Genomic DNA, 18,863 nt, shown 5'->3' with positions numbered 1-18,863 from the left:
TCCAGTTCCAGACACATTTAAATGCAATAAATAATCACAACAATCACTATTTAATGTAATTATATGAATCAGCTATAGATATATCATCTATATCGACTGTCCCGTCGCCTCTGACGTCAGATCAAAGGCTGTTGGCACGCGTAATGGAAACTCAGCCTGACTGAATGAACACAGATCCAGGGACGGACTGGGACTAAAAAGCCGTTGTGATGATCCGCTTTATTTATTTATTCACTTATCGATAAGAAAGTCACTCATCCATTAGAGCCATAAAAACAGCAGAACTCGCTCCCTGGCAGCTGTCAGTGAGCTGCAGGTGAGTCAGGAGGAGAGCGCAGCACCTTCTTTCTTTTTTTTTTACGGCAACATCCATAGTCCATAGTTTTCTTTGTTTGATACGTCAGGTAATGATGGAGCTGTCCAAAATACCGACGCAGGATTATAATAATAATAATAATATAAAAAGGTCCTATGGACCCGGGGAACAATATGTCATATATGCCTCGATCCCAGTTATCTGCTCATCGCAGAACGTCACTTTCTGTTGAGTGGCTTCAAATTTAATTCAGCGCTTCCGTTGAGTCTGCTCTTTCTCCATGTGGACAACTCTTGACTCGCGCAAAATCCTCATTTAAATAGGGCGGTCTTAACCACTTCTGCGCCTGTAGTCAATTGCGGCCGCAATGTTAGTAGTTCACCCGCAAAACGTAATCCAGTAGCGGGCGCAGTCTTTCTGCTCGCGCAAGCAATTTAGCGCTCGCTATTTGGAATCTTAGTAAATCAGGCCCTATGTGTCTAAATCTGAGCCTTACTCACTGAAAATTACCCGGTGTATTAAAAAAACTGTGGTTTGAATACATTACTAATAAATGTAACACTTAATGTTAATGGCATCAATGGACACACTGCACATATTAGGGTATAAATTGGATTACCTTATAAATGAAAAGAGAAAAAAACCCAACATGGACAAGTTTTTACTTTTTATTCATCAAGACAACATTGACATTAAAAGCAGAGCAAAAGTAAACAAATCTTCAGTCTGAAAACCCTTTGATCAAAATCAAAACAGTATATTTTACAATGAGGGGACAATCAACGTGAGCTCTAAGTGGAGGAGAAAAGAGACACTAGCTCAAACACTGTACAAGCGCTTTTAACTGACTTTATTAAAAAAAAAAAAAGAGGTCAAAAAGTGGAACCTGACAAACCAAAGCAAATCACAAGAACCGTTTTTATTCCATTTTCACTAAATGCCAAGAAACAAGGAAGTAGTATTAAGAGTTTCAAAACAAAAAAAAACTCATAGTGAACTATTTTGGTATTTTAAGTGATGTCTGGCTGGTATCTAGACCAACAAATACATCAGATGAACCACAGCTATACCCTCGTTCAGCCAAAGGATTTGCAGTGAACATAAAAAAAATCAATTAATATCTTTACTCTCATTTACACATGTATGTTTGGTGGATATTCCACTACACATTTGTGGTTCACCTTGTTTTTAAGCAGCGAAGTGTCAGGTTCAGGGTATAGGATTGGGTATGCTCTTCTACTTCTTCCTCCACCAGATATGCCAGCTTCCCCTGTTGAGCAAAAAATGTTGAGAGAAAAACAATGTTAGCCAGGGACCCACAACATGCGTTTGCTGTAACTGCTGCTACAGGAGCAACCACCACTCAAATAATAGTAACTCAAACAAAGTTGACTAACAGGAGATAGCAGAACAAACAAGAGACACTGCTAATGATGCACAAGTACTCACAAGTAATCTATTCACTAGTACAAGGGACATATGTCTGCAAACGTTATACGTTGCAAAATAGTTGAGTTAACAACCTGAAGCCCATACTTCTGGCCACTAGCTTGGATGAAAAACTTTCAAAATTAGTGACAGAACTGGTTGATATTACCTGTCCAAGCTGAAAGTGCACTTGTTAAGCCAAGTTCACACTACACGACTACACGGAGAATGGCTGTGCATCACACACGCTACACGACAAACAATTAGATGACATTTCTAGCAGACTGAAAACAAGATCAGGCTCTACGAGGCATTGGGGAGTCATTGGCAGTTCTCTTCGGACAGATTCACGTTTACAACTGGGCAATTAGCCGTAACTTGCAAATTTTGTCAGTGAGTGGATTGTTGAGCTGAAAATAGTATAGTGTAAACTTGGCATTAAGAACACAACCACATTAATGTTTCAACTCAAATGTTGTCCTGTAAAAACAGTGACAGGATCAACTACTGGCATAGGTATATCAAGCAGGCTGTCTGTGCATCTCAGCATTTAAAAAAATAAAAAAATACGTGTCTCTGACATATTCAGTGACCTTTTCCCTAAAGCTTAAAAATACAAAAACAAAGAAACACAAAAAAATATATTTTTTAACACAATCAAGCTGTCAAAGTTCATGTTTTGAAGAAACTGTTTTTTTTCTGACAGGCAAGAGTATTCAGAAATGGATGTGGGTAGAGAAAGGAGTACCTGGGGTGAGTACCTGCACAGTTTGACAGTCAGAGTATCCATGATTTTTAATTTGCCCTTTTCACATGTGGTCTCGCTCACAACACCAACGCTGTGAGGTATGGAAGTCAGCTGCAATTCATCCAATAAACCCTACCCTCCAGTTAGTTAGTTATGTTAGGCCCCCAGTGCTTTAAGTCCCCCCAAACACACACTGCATGGCATTATCAGGCACAGTAAGCTGGACAACAAATCCATGGCATTTAAGTTATAATTCTGCAAAATAAATTACTTGTATTTCCAAAAACGTTGATGAAAGTACATCTGTGTGTTTAACATATGAGAAAGCGAAATTCTGATATTTGTGGAGATTTATATACATGTATGTATTAACATGTAGAAACAGCCTCCCTTAATGGAGTGTAATTTCTCAACAAATGAAAATCGTTACATTTTTCTACTTATATATATATATGAAACAAAATATATATAAACAGGCAAATACAACTTTTGATTCAATTTTTTTTTTGCCAATTTGTCCACAAAGACAAATATACATCTATAAAGGATCAAAAACCGATACAAAACGAGGGGTACCTCTGGGCATGTTTGCTCAGGGCTACACTGGCCTTTCCCTCTTGGCTTTGAGTGAATGTTTTCTACCTTCTTCTCATTCATCGGGCCTAGTCCTTCATCTTCTGTGCATACTTATGATGCACTATTTGAAAACAGGATAAAGATATATGCATATAGTACATAAGACAAAATTATAGGCATTGAACTGAACATAAACAGGGTGGGAGAGGGGGGAGAGGGTAGGGTGGGGGAAATGGGAGAGGTATAGGGGGGAGTGCAAGGGTGGTAAGGTTGGGTTGAGAGCCAGAGGGGAGCAAGGAGGAGGACGCACTTACCTGAGCCTGATCTGAGGTCCTATCAGATCAGTTTTAATTGGACTGAGTGTCACCTTCAGAATGGAAGAGTTCTTGCTGGCCATTGAGAAGAGGGGAGGAGGCAGAGGCGGCCGCCTCCGACTCCATCGGTTCCACTTCGGATGAAAGATTGATGGCAGCTGCATCACCGTCAGAGTGTTTGTCTTTCTTAGAGCTGCTCCTTTCCTCTGTCGTCTTACGGTCTGAGAGAACATAAAGTCATTAGGAAGTTCATTGTTCTTCACGGTTTAAAGTTACAATTTGGTAAAGTGACTTGCAACTGGTAATTGGAAATTAGCCACTACCTTTGTCTTTCGATGACCGCTCTTTGTCCTTGTCTCTTTCCTTCTCTCTGTCCCTGTCCTTGCTGTGGCTGCGATGGCGGTGAGATTTGCGCTCTGAGCTGCGTGACCTCCTCCTTTCACGACTGCGGGAGCGGCGTTTTCTGTCAGAGCGATCGCGGCTGCGTCTCCTCTCCCTGTCTCTATCCCGGCTCCTACAGAAAGAGGGAAGTCAGAAATATTGTAATATTCTGACTCGAACAGCAGTATATGGTTATGTATAGTCAAGTGGTCCACATATTAGTTAGTTAGGAGGAACAATTTATCGTTACTAAACTAAATAAACTAAGAATATGGTTAAAGAAAGCCAGTTATACCTGCTGCGTTTGCGTTCCCTGTCCTTGTCTCTGCTCCTGGACCTCCGGCGATCACGGGATCTGCTCCTTTTCCTGTCAGAAGCTCGACTGGAGTGGCGGCTGTTAGAGTGGCTACGGCGAGCCCTCCTGTCCCTCTCCCTGTCTCTATCTCGGTCACGTTCTCTGTCCCTCTCACGCTCCCTCTCCCTCTCTCGTTCCTTCTCCTTCTCCCGCTCTTTCTCTCGCTCCTTCTCCTTTTCTTCCTCCTCTTTGCGCTTTTTCTCTCTTTCCTCCCTCTCGCGCTCACGATCTTCTCTGTCCTTTTTGACTGCTGGGGTTTCGCCCGGGGGTTCTTCTGAGCGGCGACGCAGTTTCTCCTAGGAGTAAATAAGAGACATCTTTAGTGAAAACTAAACATTCTAGATGGAATACCCACTTTTATTTCAGTATGTATTTGTAAGTACTTGTATTTCAATCTCTACTTCTGGTGCAAGAAGTATCCAACAACTTATCATCTCATCAGCTATGTATGTAGAGTTTGAGAAGTGTTACCTTGAGCTCCTCTACAGTAGATTTGATCTTGGCATAGCCCATATGCTGCTTGCCCATCAAGTGGTCATCCACTCTGGACTGTGCATCACCCACAATGAGGAAGGCACCACACACCTCACACACCTCCATCTGTTTCTCCTGGGCTGCAAAGCTCTCAATGGTCTGATAAAAAAAATTAGGAAAAATGGTAAGTGTAAAGTCTGAAGAGCACATCTGCTGGCTTGATGTGCACAGATTTTCTTTGGGGACAGTTAATTCAAGGACTGCATTTAATTAAGACACAACTAAGATTAATGACAAGTGGGATCATTTCAAGTCCAAGCTTGGTTTGACTTTTGAAAGAAATTGTTTTTATTAAAAACAAAATCACACAACCAGCACAGAACAGTGTATGTAAGCTGCTGATTAGCCAAAGATAAGTGACTCACTGAGGGTGTGGAGCTAAGCAGTTCCCTCTCTTCCTTTAGCTGCTCAACCAGCTTCATCATCCCCTGGGCCTCCTCCACTCTGCCTTCTGACCCCAGCTCTTCAATCTGGAGGAAATCAAAATAAAGACAATTTCAAGTAATCATTTTACTCATAGACTACATTTCTGTGGGATTCTTTCAATATTTTTTAAAATTTGAAACATAATAATAATAATAATAATAATAATAATATGTGACAGATAATAACATTCAAATGTGTTCTTGTTGTTTCAGTATCGTCCAAATTACCAAGCAAATATGGACTAAGTATAAAGAAATAACAGTGCAAGTCATTTTCAGATGTGTCACAAACCTGTACAACTAGGTCTTCAATCTTATCGGTCAAAACCAGACTTTTCTCGTTCTCATTCTTTCCTGATGGACCAGGACCCTAGAGAAATAAACACACTGCATCTCAGATATCACCAGAAAAAGCCATGTACTTTTAAGACAACAGAGGTCACGTCAGACCAAAGGCACACAGTTAAAGGAAGAAAACCATGTCCTCAAAACAAAGCACCAACCCCTGCATTCTGTTGAGCCTGGGAAAGAGCAAGTCGAGCATGCCCTCTGCGAATCCGCCGTTCCACCTCTGCCAGGAGAGACTGCAGATAGCGCAGGAAGTCCCTCTCATAACCCTCTTTCATGAATCGAGAGCTCTTCTCATACCTGAATAAAGAAGGTAGATTACTGAGCAGAATATGTCAAAAGACACAGAAATGATTTCTTAAATCATGACCACAACTTACACTTTTCGCAGATTTTCATCATGGATTTTCTCACAGGGACCTGGAGTGGTGCATTAAAAGACAATTATTTCCCAGAATGACAGATGCATGTTTCAGCTGTATTAGAGGGGTTAAACGGGGTCCAACAGTTGTTGACTTACCCAAGTCGGAGCGGGTATTCGTGAAAAGCTCTGCTGGACAGAACCCACACAGATAGTATCGACAAACCTAATGGAGGAATAAGATATATTCAAAATTAAACTGAGAGTTACTACACACGTGACGTATGCCAAGCATAACTTTGGTACCTTTAACAAATTTAAAAAAGATTAAATTTGACCTAACAAAAATGCACAGCACCGATATATTAAACAATAGCACTATCTATCACCACGCTAGCAACAACATATCGTTGTATCATTAGCATTAGCAGGTTCATTCGAACACGAGACACAATATATATATATTTATAAACGCCATCTTAAGCGAGCAACCCCATAGTGTTCATTTGTCTACACAAGGGCTAAGGGGCGTTGGGTGCCCCCATCCAAATACCGTTATTCCAGGCATCGAATAACTGACATTATGCTATCTAATAAAAACTAGCCAGGCTAACGTTAGCTGTAATGCTAACTTACGCTTTCATCGTCCCATCGCACGTTTGATCGCTTCTCGTTAGGGGCCAAGTTTCTATCTCTGCCCATTAACTCATCGAGTAACTGGGCTGCTGAGAGCATGTTTGGCCCGAGATTGTGTTGCTTTGCTTCAAGAATACAGTCGTATACTGTGAGGAACCAGTCCGCACCATCTATTGCGCGCAAAGTCCCTCTAGTCAAAATGGCAGTCGTCGTAGGTAACAACAACGCCCGTGCATGGTTCAGACTCGACCAGTGCAGCAGAGACCTCTGAACCGGAAGTGAAAGTGAAGAGCTTATTAACGAGTTAATTTACTGCTATTAATGTCTTATCACTATCGGCAGTTCTATCTCATTCAGAAATTCGTACATAAAATCTTTTGGTTCATTCCAAACATTCCAGCTGACGTTTTTACTTCATATACATTTTGGAAATATTTTATCCCATTGGAAATTAATAAATAGGGCAAATCAAAGACAAGCAGACGGATCAAAGGCAACCGTGTAAACTTCGAATGGTGTACAGCATGCAGGAAACTATTAGAAGAAACATGCGAAATGAGTACTCAATTTCTGAATTGCATTGCTCCAAGGAATGTACATCTTCTTTTGACTTCTGCCTGTGGCGATCATCTGCCTCCAAGGAATGTAAACAATGCATAGAATAAAACAGGGGTAAAACCAAGATAATGCATTAAGTTACTCAAAGACAGAATTAAAACATCCACTATGTCCAAGAGAGATACGTGTTATGACAATGAGAGTGCATGGCTTAATCCTAAAAAAAAACCCATAATATAATAAAATCTGTAACTCTACACATTTCCTGATAATACCACATTTAATGTGAAATAATAATTAAAAAAAATACATATATGTTTATGTTGTTTTATTTATTTATTTATTCAAGGTTTTAATGAAAATGTCCGCAGACCTCTGCAGTAAAATTCGGCTCAATACAATACCAGTCACATTTAGGGACCGTCAGTTAATTCTGGGTAATTTAACTGATTTCAACAAGCTTCCATTTATCCCATCATTTGATCCACTCACTACATATTAATGCCAATGTCACTAGCCTAGATTATATATCACCTCTTGCATTTTACAGTTACAATTTGTATTTATTTAAAAAAATGAATAAACCAATGTGTCATAATGTGGGAATTTATATTTCATTTTTTTCTAACTACTGCCCACTGGTGCCTGCCCCAACAGTGTGCCCCCGTCCCACTGATATATCCCCACATCTTTTGAAATTACCCATTTATCCCTCAAACCCACCGCCGATACGTTCATATTTATTTATTTTTACATACGAGTTTAGTTCAGTACAAGGGAAACAACGTAGAGGGCACAATAACATGGGAACCAACGTTTGGATCCACTGTTGTCACATTTAAACATGTCCCCCGCTGAGGAGCGGCGTTTGGCAGTCCGCTGACTGAGCCCTGGTGCCGCTGATGTGTCGGTCGAGTGTGCCAAGAGAAGCTTGCAAGGACAGCCTTTGTCGCATTGTAATCGCCACCGATTCCGACAAAGAACGCGACATTTCGCCAGGCGAAGCGGTTTAATGTCACAAGCTAGCAGCAAAGATCAAGCTATTACCTTTCCAATCTAGCTAGTGGCCAGGGCTAGCCGGGTAGCTAATGCTAGGTAGCAGGGCTATAATTAGTGACCCGTGTGTCATCGGCAGTAAATTCGTGAGGCGATTAGTATTGACAGCCTAACCCGAGAGGTGTTTCTGTTTCATATGAGCCCACAACGCTAGTTGTTTGTACCAAAATGTCTACGAGTTCGTTGGATAAAGAATTACAGGAGCGACTGAGAGAGGCGTCTGCCATCGGGGACATCGACGAAGTGCGGTCACTGGTGGACAGCGGCGTAAATGTTAACTCGCAGAACGAGATTAATGGATGGTGAGTGTTTTTAAACGTGTCCTCCATTACGCACGCCGACGTGTGTTGATGTGCAGATATCCAGTGCTATGCGCTTTATAGAAAAGTTCAAGTCGGATTATAATCATATTAATGTTTCAGGGATTAAAACGCTCAGTGTAATCTTGTTAGCCAGGGAAAAGTTCATTAGTCAGCCTGACCTGCCGCGTTTTTATCTCTCATCCAGATGACAACATAAATGTCTTGTTTGATAGTATTTCTTGAAGGTTTGAACAGGGTTCCCACGCAGCATGGAAAAGTATAGAATTTAATTTGAGTAATTTCCAGGTCTGGATTAGTATGGACAAGGGGGAACATATGGAAACATGTTTGTGTTGTTTCCAGACTTTTATCTCACTTTCTATAATTAAATATATTAATATATACAAATCAAAACAAGTTACTAACGCAACATCGCCTACCTCTAGATGATATAGATGAAGCTATTCAAACTGGCTGTAGAATGGTGTCGAGTTACCATGGTTACCGTTACTGACTGCGATTCTCATTTATTTATTGTTTTCCATCGTTGAGCCAGCCACCTATTGTCGGCTGCAACAGTGTCATGGGTCGATGCAAGTTTTCTGGGTGCTGGCTTCATGAACAATTAGTGAAGGATTTTAAAACCATTTATTTCCAATATAAGCATCTATTCAGATATTTAATATTGACTGAAAAAAATCCTCCAAGAAGTCTGGAAAAGTATGGAATTATGTAATGGAAAATGCGTAGGAACTCGTTTCTCTTAATACAACAGGTATGACCAGAATAAAACTTGACAAGCCTGTTCTCATTGCTGCTATGTACTGTGTAGTGACTTCATTAAACTACAAAGTGATTTTGGAAGTATGCAACATTTATGTAGTGTGTAATCGGTGAATGTGTTTGTTTCAGTTCACTAAACTTTTGAGTCTGGGGTGATATTTCTCTTAAATATTACATGTCAGTGACTCCAGCTTCCTTATTTAAATACACAGCCTGTGTGATGGTAGGGAGAAATAGGTTGATGCCAGTCCTCAAATCATGTCAACGCATACAAAAATTCACATGTTGCTGTGTTTTCGGTTCATTAAGCTTTGTTCTCTGTCTTTAATAATCCCTCCAGGACATGTCTACACTGGGCATGCAAGAGAAACCATAAGCAGATAGTGTCCTACTTGCTCAGTTGTGGAGCTGACAAAGAAATCCTCACAGCTAAGGATGAGCTGGCTTCACAACTCACATCCAAACCAGAGATCAAACGACTGTTAGGAGGTAATCTACATGCGTCTTTCCCCTTTTTGCTGTTTGTGTTTTTGCCCCCCCCAGTTGTTTCCAAGGAACTAATTCTCTCTTCTGTCCTCGCATAATTACCTTTACAGTTGAGGTGGAGGAAGTCACTGAAGACAAAGAGCCCCAATTGCCAATCATTCCCAACTACCTGTCTAACCCACCCTTCATCTACTCCAAGAGCAAGTCAGAGATCATCCTAGCTCAGCAAGTTACACAGAATGGTTCTGGAGAACATATTGAGGACATGCAGAGCGATTCAGGCTCTATTTCTCCAACCCACGAGCCTCAGATATCACAGAGCCTAGTCTCTGACTGTCCCACACTTCCCTCAAACGCTGCTCCTCTCAGCCAAGCCCCGACTGGGGATTTCATTCCTGTGACTGAGCAAAACGGCATGTCACCCACTTCACCCTCGCCCCACAACCATGCTGTGGTTAACTGCACAGTGCCCATGGACTTATCAGTTGAACCACACCTCGTCAACCATGCTGACTACCCACATACAGTTGCACACAATGGCACCATTTGCTCACCACCGCTGACCTCACCCAGCTTGGCCAGCAACAGTGGGAACCAGGTCCCAGCTCCAGTGGCCAACACTAATCCAACCATGAGCAGGCAGCAGTCAATTCCACAGCAACTGAGCTACAGCCAGGCCAGTGGGACCATGCCAGCTTTCCAGCCTTTCTTCTTCACCAGCACCTTCCCTGTCAATGTGCAAGGTGAGAGTGAAATTGCATGTTTAGGTGTTTACATCCTGGAAAATGGCACAATATCATTCATTGTAAATGACCACTTTTAAAATCATGCTGGTGCCTCTTGAAGTCCATGTAAGTGTACAGTTGTAAAGCCTGTGGGACTTTCACTGAGGGAAATATTAATGTTTTTCTTTAAGCGGCTGTTAATAGAGAATTTTCACTGTGGTCTTGCTCTTCAGAGTTGGTGCTCAAAGTGCGTATCCAGAACCCCAATGCACGGGAGAATGACTTCATTGAGATAGAGCTGGACCGCCAGGAGCTCACCTACCGCTCCCTGCTGAGGGTCTGTTGTCGTGAGTTGGATATCAGTGCTGAGCATGTGGAGAAGATCCGCAAGCTGCCAAACACAATGTTAAGAAAGGTATCGGACCCGAACAGAACCATTAGTAGATTGGACATTAGTTCATGTTGTCACCCTGTTTCATGTTTATACAAGGTAACGTTCATGGTACAAGCAGCTCCTAAATATAGAGCTGAATGCAAAATGTGTAGCAACATTTGAATATGTTGATATTTGGACTTGGACTGGTTTTTCCCTTCATCTTAATACAGTATTTCAATAGAGGAAAAGTTTCAGACATTTACTGCCTTCGCACATTGTGTGGAAGCTTCAACTGAAAGACTTCTCATTCACTTTGAATGGAGCAGCATTGAGTGTTGTAACACTGCATTCTGAGCCTGAATGTGGTAAATGCAGAGCACAAATTGACTATCACTAATTGGTGTGTGCAAAACTACTAATTCTAATTCTCGCTCATGACTCGTGTCAACTGAACATGAGTTGTTTGACAACATGACCCTTTTTTTTTATTTTTTAAAGCTGGTGTACACTCTGTGTCATTACTTATAACTCTCTCTATTGGTCAACATGCCAATTTGCCATTTGTTTTTCAGTTTATTCACTTAAACTGTGAGATGTCAGAAAAATGCCACATTGTTCCCCAAAGCAACATGACAATATTTGATGGTTTCCTCCTCTTTTTACTGTAGTATGTCTCTTAGTTAAGGTATAATATATCTTGAATGGAACTTCTATACTGTTGCGCTAATGGAAAAAAGGAATGATTGATAGTTGAAAAGTTGTTGATTCAAAACAAAATTGTGTCTCTCCTATCCAGGACAAAGACGTGGCTCGGCTGCAGGACTTTCAGGAGCTCGAGGTTGTGTTGGAGAAAGCAGAAGGCCTTTCTCTTTTCTCTGGGACTGGGGGCTTAACAGACAGACCCTGCTACAATATGAAGGCCTCCCGCCTCACCTACTAGAGCTAGCAACAAGCTTGAGGTCTCTTTGTGTTACATGGGCTTCAGTAGCCACCCTCCAGCAACCGTTAACTAGTTGCCTGCCCAAATCCCTTGTTACAGCTTTGTTTGGATTTGGTGTTTCACCAATTTTCTCACTGGGGTTTCCCCCCCCCCCCCAAACGTTCCGTAGCTATTGTACTGTCCTCCTCTGGCCCTCCTGCTGCTTAGTGTACCCAACCAGTTCTAAGCGATTACTGATGCATGGTATACTCTGTTTTGTGAGAAAGTATTTGGGTCCCTCACCCCTCTCATTGTCTGTTTTCTCTCGCCTCCTGCTGCACTTTGCGCCAAGGCTGTAGTAGGACAATAGAGGGGGACATTGCCCTGCCTTTTTCACAGACTGGACTTGAACGGGATTCTGCAATAGCCTTATTATGGACACATCCTTATACCGGATGTGAACTTTGGTCACAGTAGGAAAAAAAAGAAAGAGGATCTGTTGAGACTGGGAGCAGAGGATGACGGGAAGTTTTGACATAACTCTCACTGATAAGATCACCTCAACCTTTAGTCCAGAGAACAGGACGAGTTGCAGCACAGTGGACTTGCACACAGACACCTGGATTTCTAACAGATTGAGGCGTTTTCAGTTCTCGGATATTCTAGCTGGCATACACACATACAAGCTTTAGGCACAAACCTTAGTGTCTTTGCCTTCAGAGAGCACCTGTTGCTGGCCCTCGTAGTCATTGTGAACTCGCAGCAGGGGATAACTTTGGACTAATTGTAATTTATTTGCTAAGAACAAATGCAGAATACTTCATTCTGTATCCATTTGGTTTGGAGTACAGCTTTTCCTTTATATTATATTTAAGTAATTCAGTCATGCACTGTGGAAAAGGAAAAAAATCTTCTTGTTTTCTCTTTAAATACTTATAATGCAGTATCACTTCTAGGGGTAGGGCGTGTTACTCCGTTCAGTTAGCGTCACATTTGAACTGTCAACTAACTGTGAAATTTGTCCTTTTTTTTTCGGTTTTTGAGTCATGTTGATTCTTTCGTAAGAGAAACGCATTCGAGTCAAAAGGTTGAAGTCCCAGCAAAGTTTGTGTATGAGGCTCACTTTTAATTTATCATATAAATTAAGACCTCAGTTAGACTATTCTCTGATGCTGTCTATTTGTGTAACTGTAATTAGAATCAAAACCAAAAACTAACCTAGCCAGCACAGATAATGATTGCAGAAAAAAAAAAGCTGTCACTGCTTGAGTGGAGCCTTGTTCAATTTTATTTTTTTTTTCCCCCACGTTAAGAGGAAAGAAAAATATTACAGCGCATGATCTTGTTTTATTGATTGAGTGCTTCCTTGTACCTCCAACACTAATCCAAATGATAATTCCTGATCTATCTTGCACTGTGCCACTGCAAACAACATAGAATATCATTATGGCTTCAGTTTGTTTGTTGAGGCCAGTATAGTGCGATTATGTATTTTTTATTAAAGAACTTATTCATTTATGTTCTGTCGATGTTTCCTGGTACCTTAAATAGAGAAGTTGGTATCCGTCTTAATTGCAGACATAAAAAAACACATATATATTAGGAAATTAACAGGCTCTTGGCCTGTTGTGTCACAATAATATTGTTTATGCTGCTTTCATCAAGGCTTTTTATTCCTTTAATTCTCAGCGCTGGGTCTCGTTCATTGTAGGCAGTGCACTTGATGCTCATCACATCATACAATCATAGGTTTCTAACCCAGTGGTAACCGTTTAATTTTCAAATGTTCACCTGAAGCTCTTACTGTTCTTTGTATGGTTTCTGATATATTTGTTATTAATTTGTATAATTATTTTATAACCAGCTGGGCCTGTTGTGTTTTGTGTCAAAAAGCCTGCTGTGTTTTTGCGAGAATGGTAGGAGATGTAGGCAGATGCTTTTGTTGAAGCCAGGTTTGGATGCGTGTTTCCAGAAAGTTTGCTGTGTGTGACTTGAGGACTGCAGAGAGTGCTTATTTTTTATGTCCCCACTTTTGTTGTGCCACACGTTTAAGGCAAGAGTTTGGTTGAGAATGTGGGAGGAAAAAAAAGCCTAATTTGTGACCGTGGGTGAGTGAGAGCAGTAGCATGTTTGATATGGGTTTTTATAGGAAGGTCTTTTGATTCTGTGGGAAGGAGATGACAAATACTGTATTTGTCGGGTTGCTTACTGTTCTAGAAAAAATTGACTTAACCTATGCATTCAGAGCCTAATATTTTTATATACAGTTGAGTATACGTCCTGTGTACGTGCAGAAATAATCTTAGGCACTGTTTTATGTTGTGTGTTTTTTGTTCTGGAAACCTGTATCTGTTCTTTGATAAAGCATGGTAAACGACCTGATCTCTTCCCTCTTTGCCTCTCTAAGCAGCCTTGTGTCTTAGGAAAGCTTGGGTTAATCAAAGTCATATTTAATTTTTTAATAAAGGGGATCAGATGTGTTTAAAATATACAGCAATGTTTTAGCTAAGCGAGCCACTAGAGGGTGCACAACATCAAATATTGGCTTTAGTTTGGCCACAGAGGAGTTTTCTGTGCATAATCCATTCCAATAAGAACTATAATTTGAATATGCATTGTTTATATTGCTGGCCCATTTCATCTTTACTCAGAAAAGCATCAGTGTCTGGTTGCATTTGTCCTTGCTGTGCAAGATGATGCAGCTCATGCTCATGCCCTAAGAATAGTTTGAGTAAATCAATAAAACTACTGGGGACTGAATGATGATGCATAATTCTCGGCTGGATGACATCCATTCTCATGCAGCTTATAACTCCTTCAGTTTCAGGACGACTGATAATCGTTATTCAATCGTTATCAATTTTACTTGTTTCCTTTGAACTGATAATTTAAATGTTTAACCAAAATGATTGCAGGTTCAAATGTAGCCGTATTCAGAGGCAGAATACAACATTTATAGAAGATCCTACCTGCACTGTTATTGTAATAAACTGCTAGTAAAGTCGACTAAGTTTCTCAGACAATAATGTGATGAATGAATGGATAAATCCTTTCATGGGAAAATTGTATTTCTCATTAAAGAAGTGTATATATTGAGATTTTCTTGATAAATTAAATTCCCAACTAATGGCAACAGCATGGCGGCAACAGCACCTTTGTGTTGGAGTATAAATGAAAACACAACTAAGCGCTTGTGAAAAGTTCTGGACGTGAATTGTCCTGCTCAAAAAAACCTGGTCGCGTTTGGTCCCGTCTGCCACTGCGCCGATGCTGCATACGCTCAGTCAGTCAGGTCTGAAAGTATCTGTATTATATGTATTATATAAAGTATAAATATTGCTTATTTGGCAATGAAATGTTAAGAAAATTATGCTCCCTCTTTACAGATTCCAGTTCCTTTAAACTATTAGTTTAATATACAAGTTTATTACTACTTATTAGGTGCACTATGATCTTACATGCCCCCCAAAAATGTTCCTTATTTCATGTCTTAATATTGATGCACGCTCCAGCTGTAGTTTTGTCTAGTCCGTTCTCTCCTGACCTGCATTTGAGCAGCAAGCCATCGTTGTACATTCTGTTATGTTCCCTTTCTGATTTAAAGAACATAAACAAAGTAATTTAAGGTCATACTGACCCTTTCGTGGATCTGTGAAATCCTCCAGAGAAACGAGTACAAGTGTTCATGTGGTGAGCAGATGTTCGGACTGTGCGATCTGGAGGCACAAATATTGCGTAAATGTGTGTTTAGAGAAGTTAGTCGTGTGTATTGTAAATGTAGGAACAAGCAATGTCGTAAACAACAGGGTCTAAACATTTCACATGTCTGTCCATCGGCATGTTGGGTTGTGTGTCTAGACTGGGGCTGAAGAATCAGCTTAGAGCCCTGCTGTGGCTGGACGTGTCTCTCTCCTTTGTTCTGGAGTGAGACACTTCTAATAAGCTTAGTATGAACAGTCATAACATTTCCATTGTTTTGAACCTGCTCCACAGGCCTCAGGCGTCGGTGAAAGAAGCCGTGGACCTGCACTTCCGGCCAAGCACTTCCATTCATTTGGACAGTCTGAACAGAGCCTTAATTCTAACCTTAACCACAACTTTAATGCCTAAACCCAACTTCAACCTAAACACAATTCAAATCTTAGCCCTAAACTTGTCCGCTTCCTCAGAAATGAGGCTCGGCTTTATTAGAACCAGGCTTCGGTCGCCAAGGGGACTAGTGTTGTGTCGGTCATGAGTGATTCGTTTGAAAGAACGAGTCACTTGAGTGAACGAACTGCCTGGGATCACTTCGTGAACTGATTCGTTTCCTTCTTAGTTCAGTTGAGCTCAGCAGCGAACGTGGCGGCCGGGAGTGGAACTGCCGTGTTCACTTGTGAAGTCGTTCGCCGACGCGGTCACTCGCTCGTGAATCTTCGGCAAACGACGCCAGCCAACGTGCGCCGAGCGGGGAGGGAGTGACTAGTGAGAAAAGAACTGTGTCTGCCGTGCTGCTGTGATTCGTTTGCGCCGTCAGTCACTGACTCACTCGTGATTCGCGAACGCTGTCGACGTGAATGTCGCGAACGAACTGACACACAGAGAACTGGAGAACTGTGGCTGAGGACATGAATCTCGTTCGCGTTGTCACTCACTCAATGACCCGCGGAGCGAACCTACTGCACTGAAGGGTGGAGGTGAGTCACGTGGCAGGGCACTGGGCTCCTGCTAAGCACTGAACGATTCAGTGAACACATTTTTTGAACGAATCATTTTAATGAACTGATTCAAGTGATTCCGTACACTCAAATGAACTGCCGATCACATCACTAAAGGGGGCTACTGGTCCTGACAAGGTCGGTGTTTATGCCAGAACAGGTCCTAAAGAGGTAACGAATACACATACACCATTGCCAGGACGTGGACACCAGTTGGCATAAGTCCAAATGTCCAAAAACATCCAATCTTATACCACCAATGGAGACATCACATGCCCCCTCTCAGTTGTTTTGAACTGAGCTCAGAAAGATGGGGAGGGTGCAGAGAAGGTCAAAGTCAAGGTCTGTTTTCAGACAATGCATGTCCTGAAGGCAGATAGACAGTCGGAATGCCCTGCATGAGGTCCTCTGCGTGGTTTTATTCGATATTGGACATGCCCTGTAGCCCCAGTGTTGGCTATGCTGAGAATGCAGGGTCTTAAGGGGTAAGGTTAGGGGTGGAGGGCCAGAGGGGAAGAGTGGGAGAGCAAACACTGAAAATACAGCTTGACTATGTTTTTGCCTTTGAATACATTTGAGAGCATATGTGTGTCAATATAAAAGCCATTGTATTGCCTGCTTAACAATGTGATTGTTTGGAATATACTCTTAAGTCTTTTGTGTGCACTCATTTACATGAAGTTGACATGAAACTTACCTGAATGTGTGTCTAAGTTTGTGTTTGTGTGTGGTCTGCCAGCCAGTGTGTGTTGTCAGTGAGAACTCAAAGAGATCAGACCAGACTAGACTGCAGGGTTTGGTCTCAGCAGGGACTCAGCATGGGAGGCTTGTTTGAGTTTTGATGGACATGGAAATTTAAGCAGTTTCTATATTTTCACAAGTGTCACTGACTAAATGAAATTCCTACTGTGTAGTAGTAATAGGGGCCCACGGTTGGTGTAGTGGTTAGCACTCTTGCCTTTGCAGCAAGAAGGAGTTTGCATGTTCTCCCCGTGTGTGCGTAAATTGGTCACTCTAAATTGACCGTAGGTGTGTGAGTGAATGGTTGTTTGTCTCTATATGTTGCCCTGCGATGGACTGGCGAACCGTCCAGGGTGTACCCCTAGGGCCTTTCGCCCTATGTCAGCTGAGATAGGCACAGCACCCCCCGCGACCCTCTGGTGGAGGATAAAGCGGTAGATAATGGATGGATGCTAAAGATTAATACTTGGTTTAATGTAGTTGGAAAATGAGGAAAAATAAAGTTTAAATAGAAGTCTATGGGAAATTAACTACTTTTTTGAGGGGTTAATGGTCTCAATACTAGTTTTAGGTGATGTCAAGTATCTTGCCTTTAAGAGAAAAATCGACACATATGAGTGGACACCAGTGTGTTCATTTCCATCCTCATTCCTTAATCCTTCCGGATTCTTCCTCTCTATAAAGGCTCCTTTCATTTCCTCAGTCCCATCCTCTCCTACCATCACTCCACCCTCTCCCTCCCTATTAGCTTCCAGCAGGCTTGCTGTGACCATGTTACTTGGCATGTGGGAGTGTCGTGTGTGATGTCACCTGTTCCTTTTATCTTTTATTCTTACGTTTAAGAGTTACTTAATAGGCCCCACTTGAGTTGAATAACTGCTCCACAATCTTACAAAGCAAATCAAAACAAACCACTTTTTGCTTAAACGGAGGTCTAGAGCCATCATGAAGTTGAGCCTATCTTCCAAACCGCATAAAGAGTACAAGATACTCAAGATACATCCATCTTTAAGCGAAAAGGAGGCACGGGCCACTCTGTTCCTTGCCATGACGGTCTTTCATATCTTTAAGAGGACTGGTGCAATCAAGGGACTTTCTGACAAAGAGATATCCTCCCACATCTCTCGTGTGGTGTTTAAATCACGGAAAGGAATTGCTGTGGCCGCACAAAACGTCCCTCACATCAGAAAAGCCAAGTCTTTGGCTAAGGCTGTCATTGAAGAGCTTCAGAAGAAGTATGGAGACCAGCTGAAGTACATGCTGCTCGAACAGAATCCGGTTGTGGAAGGTTTTGTTGTCCGCTGCCTCAAGAAACACATTAAAAGGCAGTTTCAGCAGAGGAACCGGAACGAAGAAACCAAGGAGCGTTTTCCCTTGCTCCTACTTTTTTTGTCCCTTGCTGGTTACGTCCTCATGCTCATTGGCTTGACAATGGGGATCTTTGTATTTGCATAGTCCGAATACACAAATCACAGTTTTGCCTTGGCAATCATGATGCACATTTCTCTGTCCTTGGTTCATGTAAGGAACAACTTACTCCGATAAACTTTAAATTTAGGAGAAAATGGTGATCCTGGCTGTGCCAGTATACAATGTTCTGTAGCACCTACCAAAGGGGAGAAGTTGTAATGAGTCCCGGTGTGACTTTGCCTGATTTTCCACAATGAATAGGGAGCTGGTTTTCAAAAAACGATCCTGTCTGCAGACCTTATCCGTTGCAGTCTGTTCTTGTCCTGTTTGGTGACTCGTCCAAAGTGGACAGTGACGGAAGTACAGCAATCAGACATTGGTTATTGCT

General features: G+C 41.7%; 2 protein-coding genes across 3 annotated transcripts; one reads left to right on the top strand and one right to left on the bottom strand.

Annotated features, from left to right (window-relative positions):
* Window positions 1-1,026: 1,026 nt before the first annotated feature.
* On the bottom strand, window positions 1,027-6,607 carry luc7l3 (LUC7-like 3 pre-mRNA splicing factor). 2 transcript variants are annotated; one of them, XM_083897096.1, is made up of 11 exons: window positions 6,423-6,607; window positions 5,946-6,012; window positions 5,806-5,845; window positions 5,581-5,725; window positions 5,370-5,447; window positions 5,018-5,122; window positions 4,590-4,751; window positions 4,059-4,414; window positions 3,706-3,896; window positions 3,383-3,603; window positions 1,027-1,586 (listed from the first exon to the last, which is right to left on the bottom strand). In XM_083897096.1, exons 1-10 carry the CDS (start codon window positions 6,519-6,521, stop codon window positions 3,416-3,418), a joined length of 1,431 nt encoding a protein of 476 aa, XP_083753222.1. In that variant the 5' UTR covers window positions 6,522-6,607; the 3' UTR covers window positions 1,027-1,586; window positions 3,383-3,415. The 2 variants fall into 2 exon arrangements, with proteins under 2 accessions (XP_083753222.1, XP_083753221.1); XM_083897095.1 differs by having other exon boundaries at window positions 1,027-3,603.
* Window positions 6,608-7,927: 1,320 nt separating this feature from the next.
* Window positions 7,928-13,932, top strand: ankrd40 (ankyrin repeat domain 40). Its single transcript, XM_083895974.1, has 5 exons — window positions 7,928-8,338; window positions 9,462-9,610; window positions 9,718-10,350; window positions 10,566-10,747; window positions 11,505-13,932. Exons 1-5 carry the CDS (start codon window positions 8,205-8,207, stop codon window positions 11,646-11,648), a joined length of 1,242 nt encoding a protein of 413 aa, XP_083752100.1. The 5' UTR covers window positions 7,928-8,204; the 3' UTR covers window positions 11,649-13,932.
* Window positions 13,933-18,863: the final 4,931 nt, after the last annotated feature.

This window comes from Microchirus variegatus, assembly GCF_963457635.1.
Source record: "Microchirus variegatus genome assembly, chromosome: 10".
Lineage (NCBI taxonomy): Eukaryota > Metazoa > Chordata > Actinopteri > Pleuronectiformes > Soleidae > Microchirus > Microchirus variegatus.
This window is presented reverse-complemented; position numbering and strand designations above follow the sequence as displayed.

Bases quoted from the DNA above. Each gene is read 5' to 3' on its own strand.
- luc7l3 (XM_083897095.1), bottom strand. From the start codon at position 6,521: ATGCTCTCAGCAGCCCAGTTACTCGATGAGTTAATGGGCAGAGATAGA. The intron at 5,448-5,580 runs GTTGGTGCTTTG...TTATTTCTCTAG, and splicing joins AGGCTCAACAGAATGCAGGG to GGTCCTGGTCCATCAGGAAA. The intron at 3,604-3,705 runs GTAGTGGCTAAT...ATGTTCTCTCAG, and splicing joins GCGGTCATCGAAAGACAAAG to ACCGTAAGACGACAGAGGAA.
- ankrd40 (XM_083895974.1), top strand. From the start codon at position 8,205: ATGTCTACGAGTTCGTTGGATAAAGAATTACAGGAGCGACTGAGAGAG. The intron at 9,611-9,717 runs GTAATCTACATG...TTACCTTTACAG, and splicing joins GATCAAACGACTGTTAGGAG to TTGAGGTGGAGGAAGTCACT. The intron at 10,351-10,565 runs GTGAGAGTGAAA...CTTGCTCTTCAG, and splicing joins CTTCCCTGTCAATGTGCAAG to AGTTGGTGCTCAAAGTGCGT.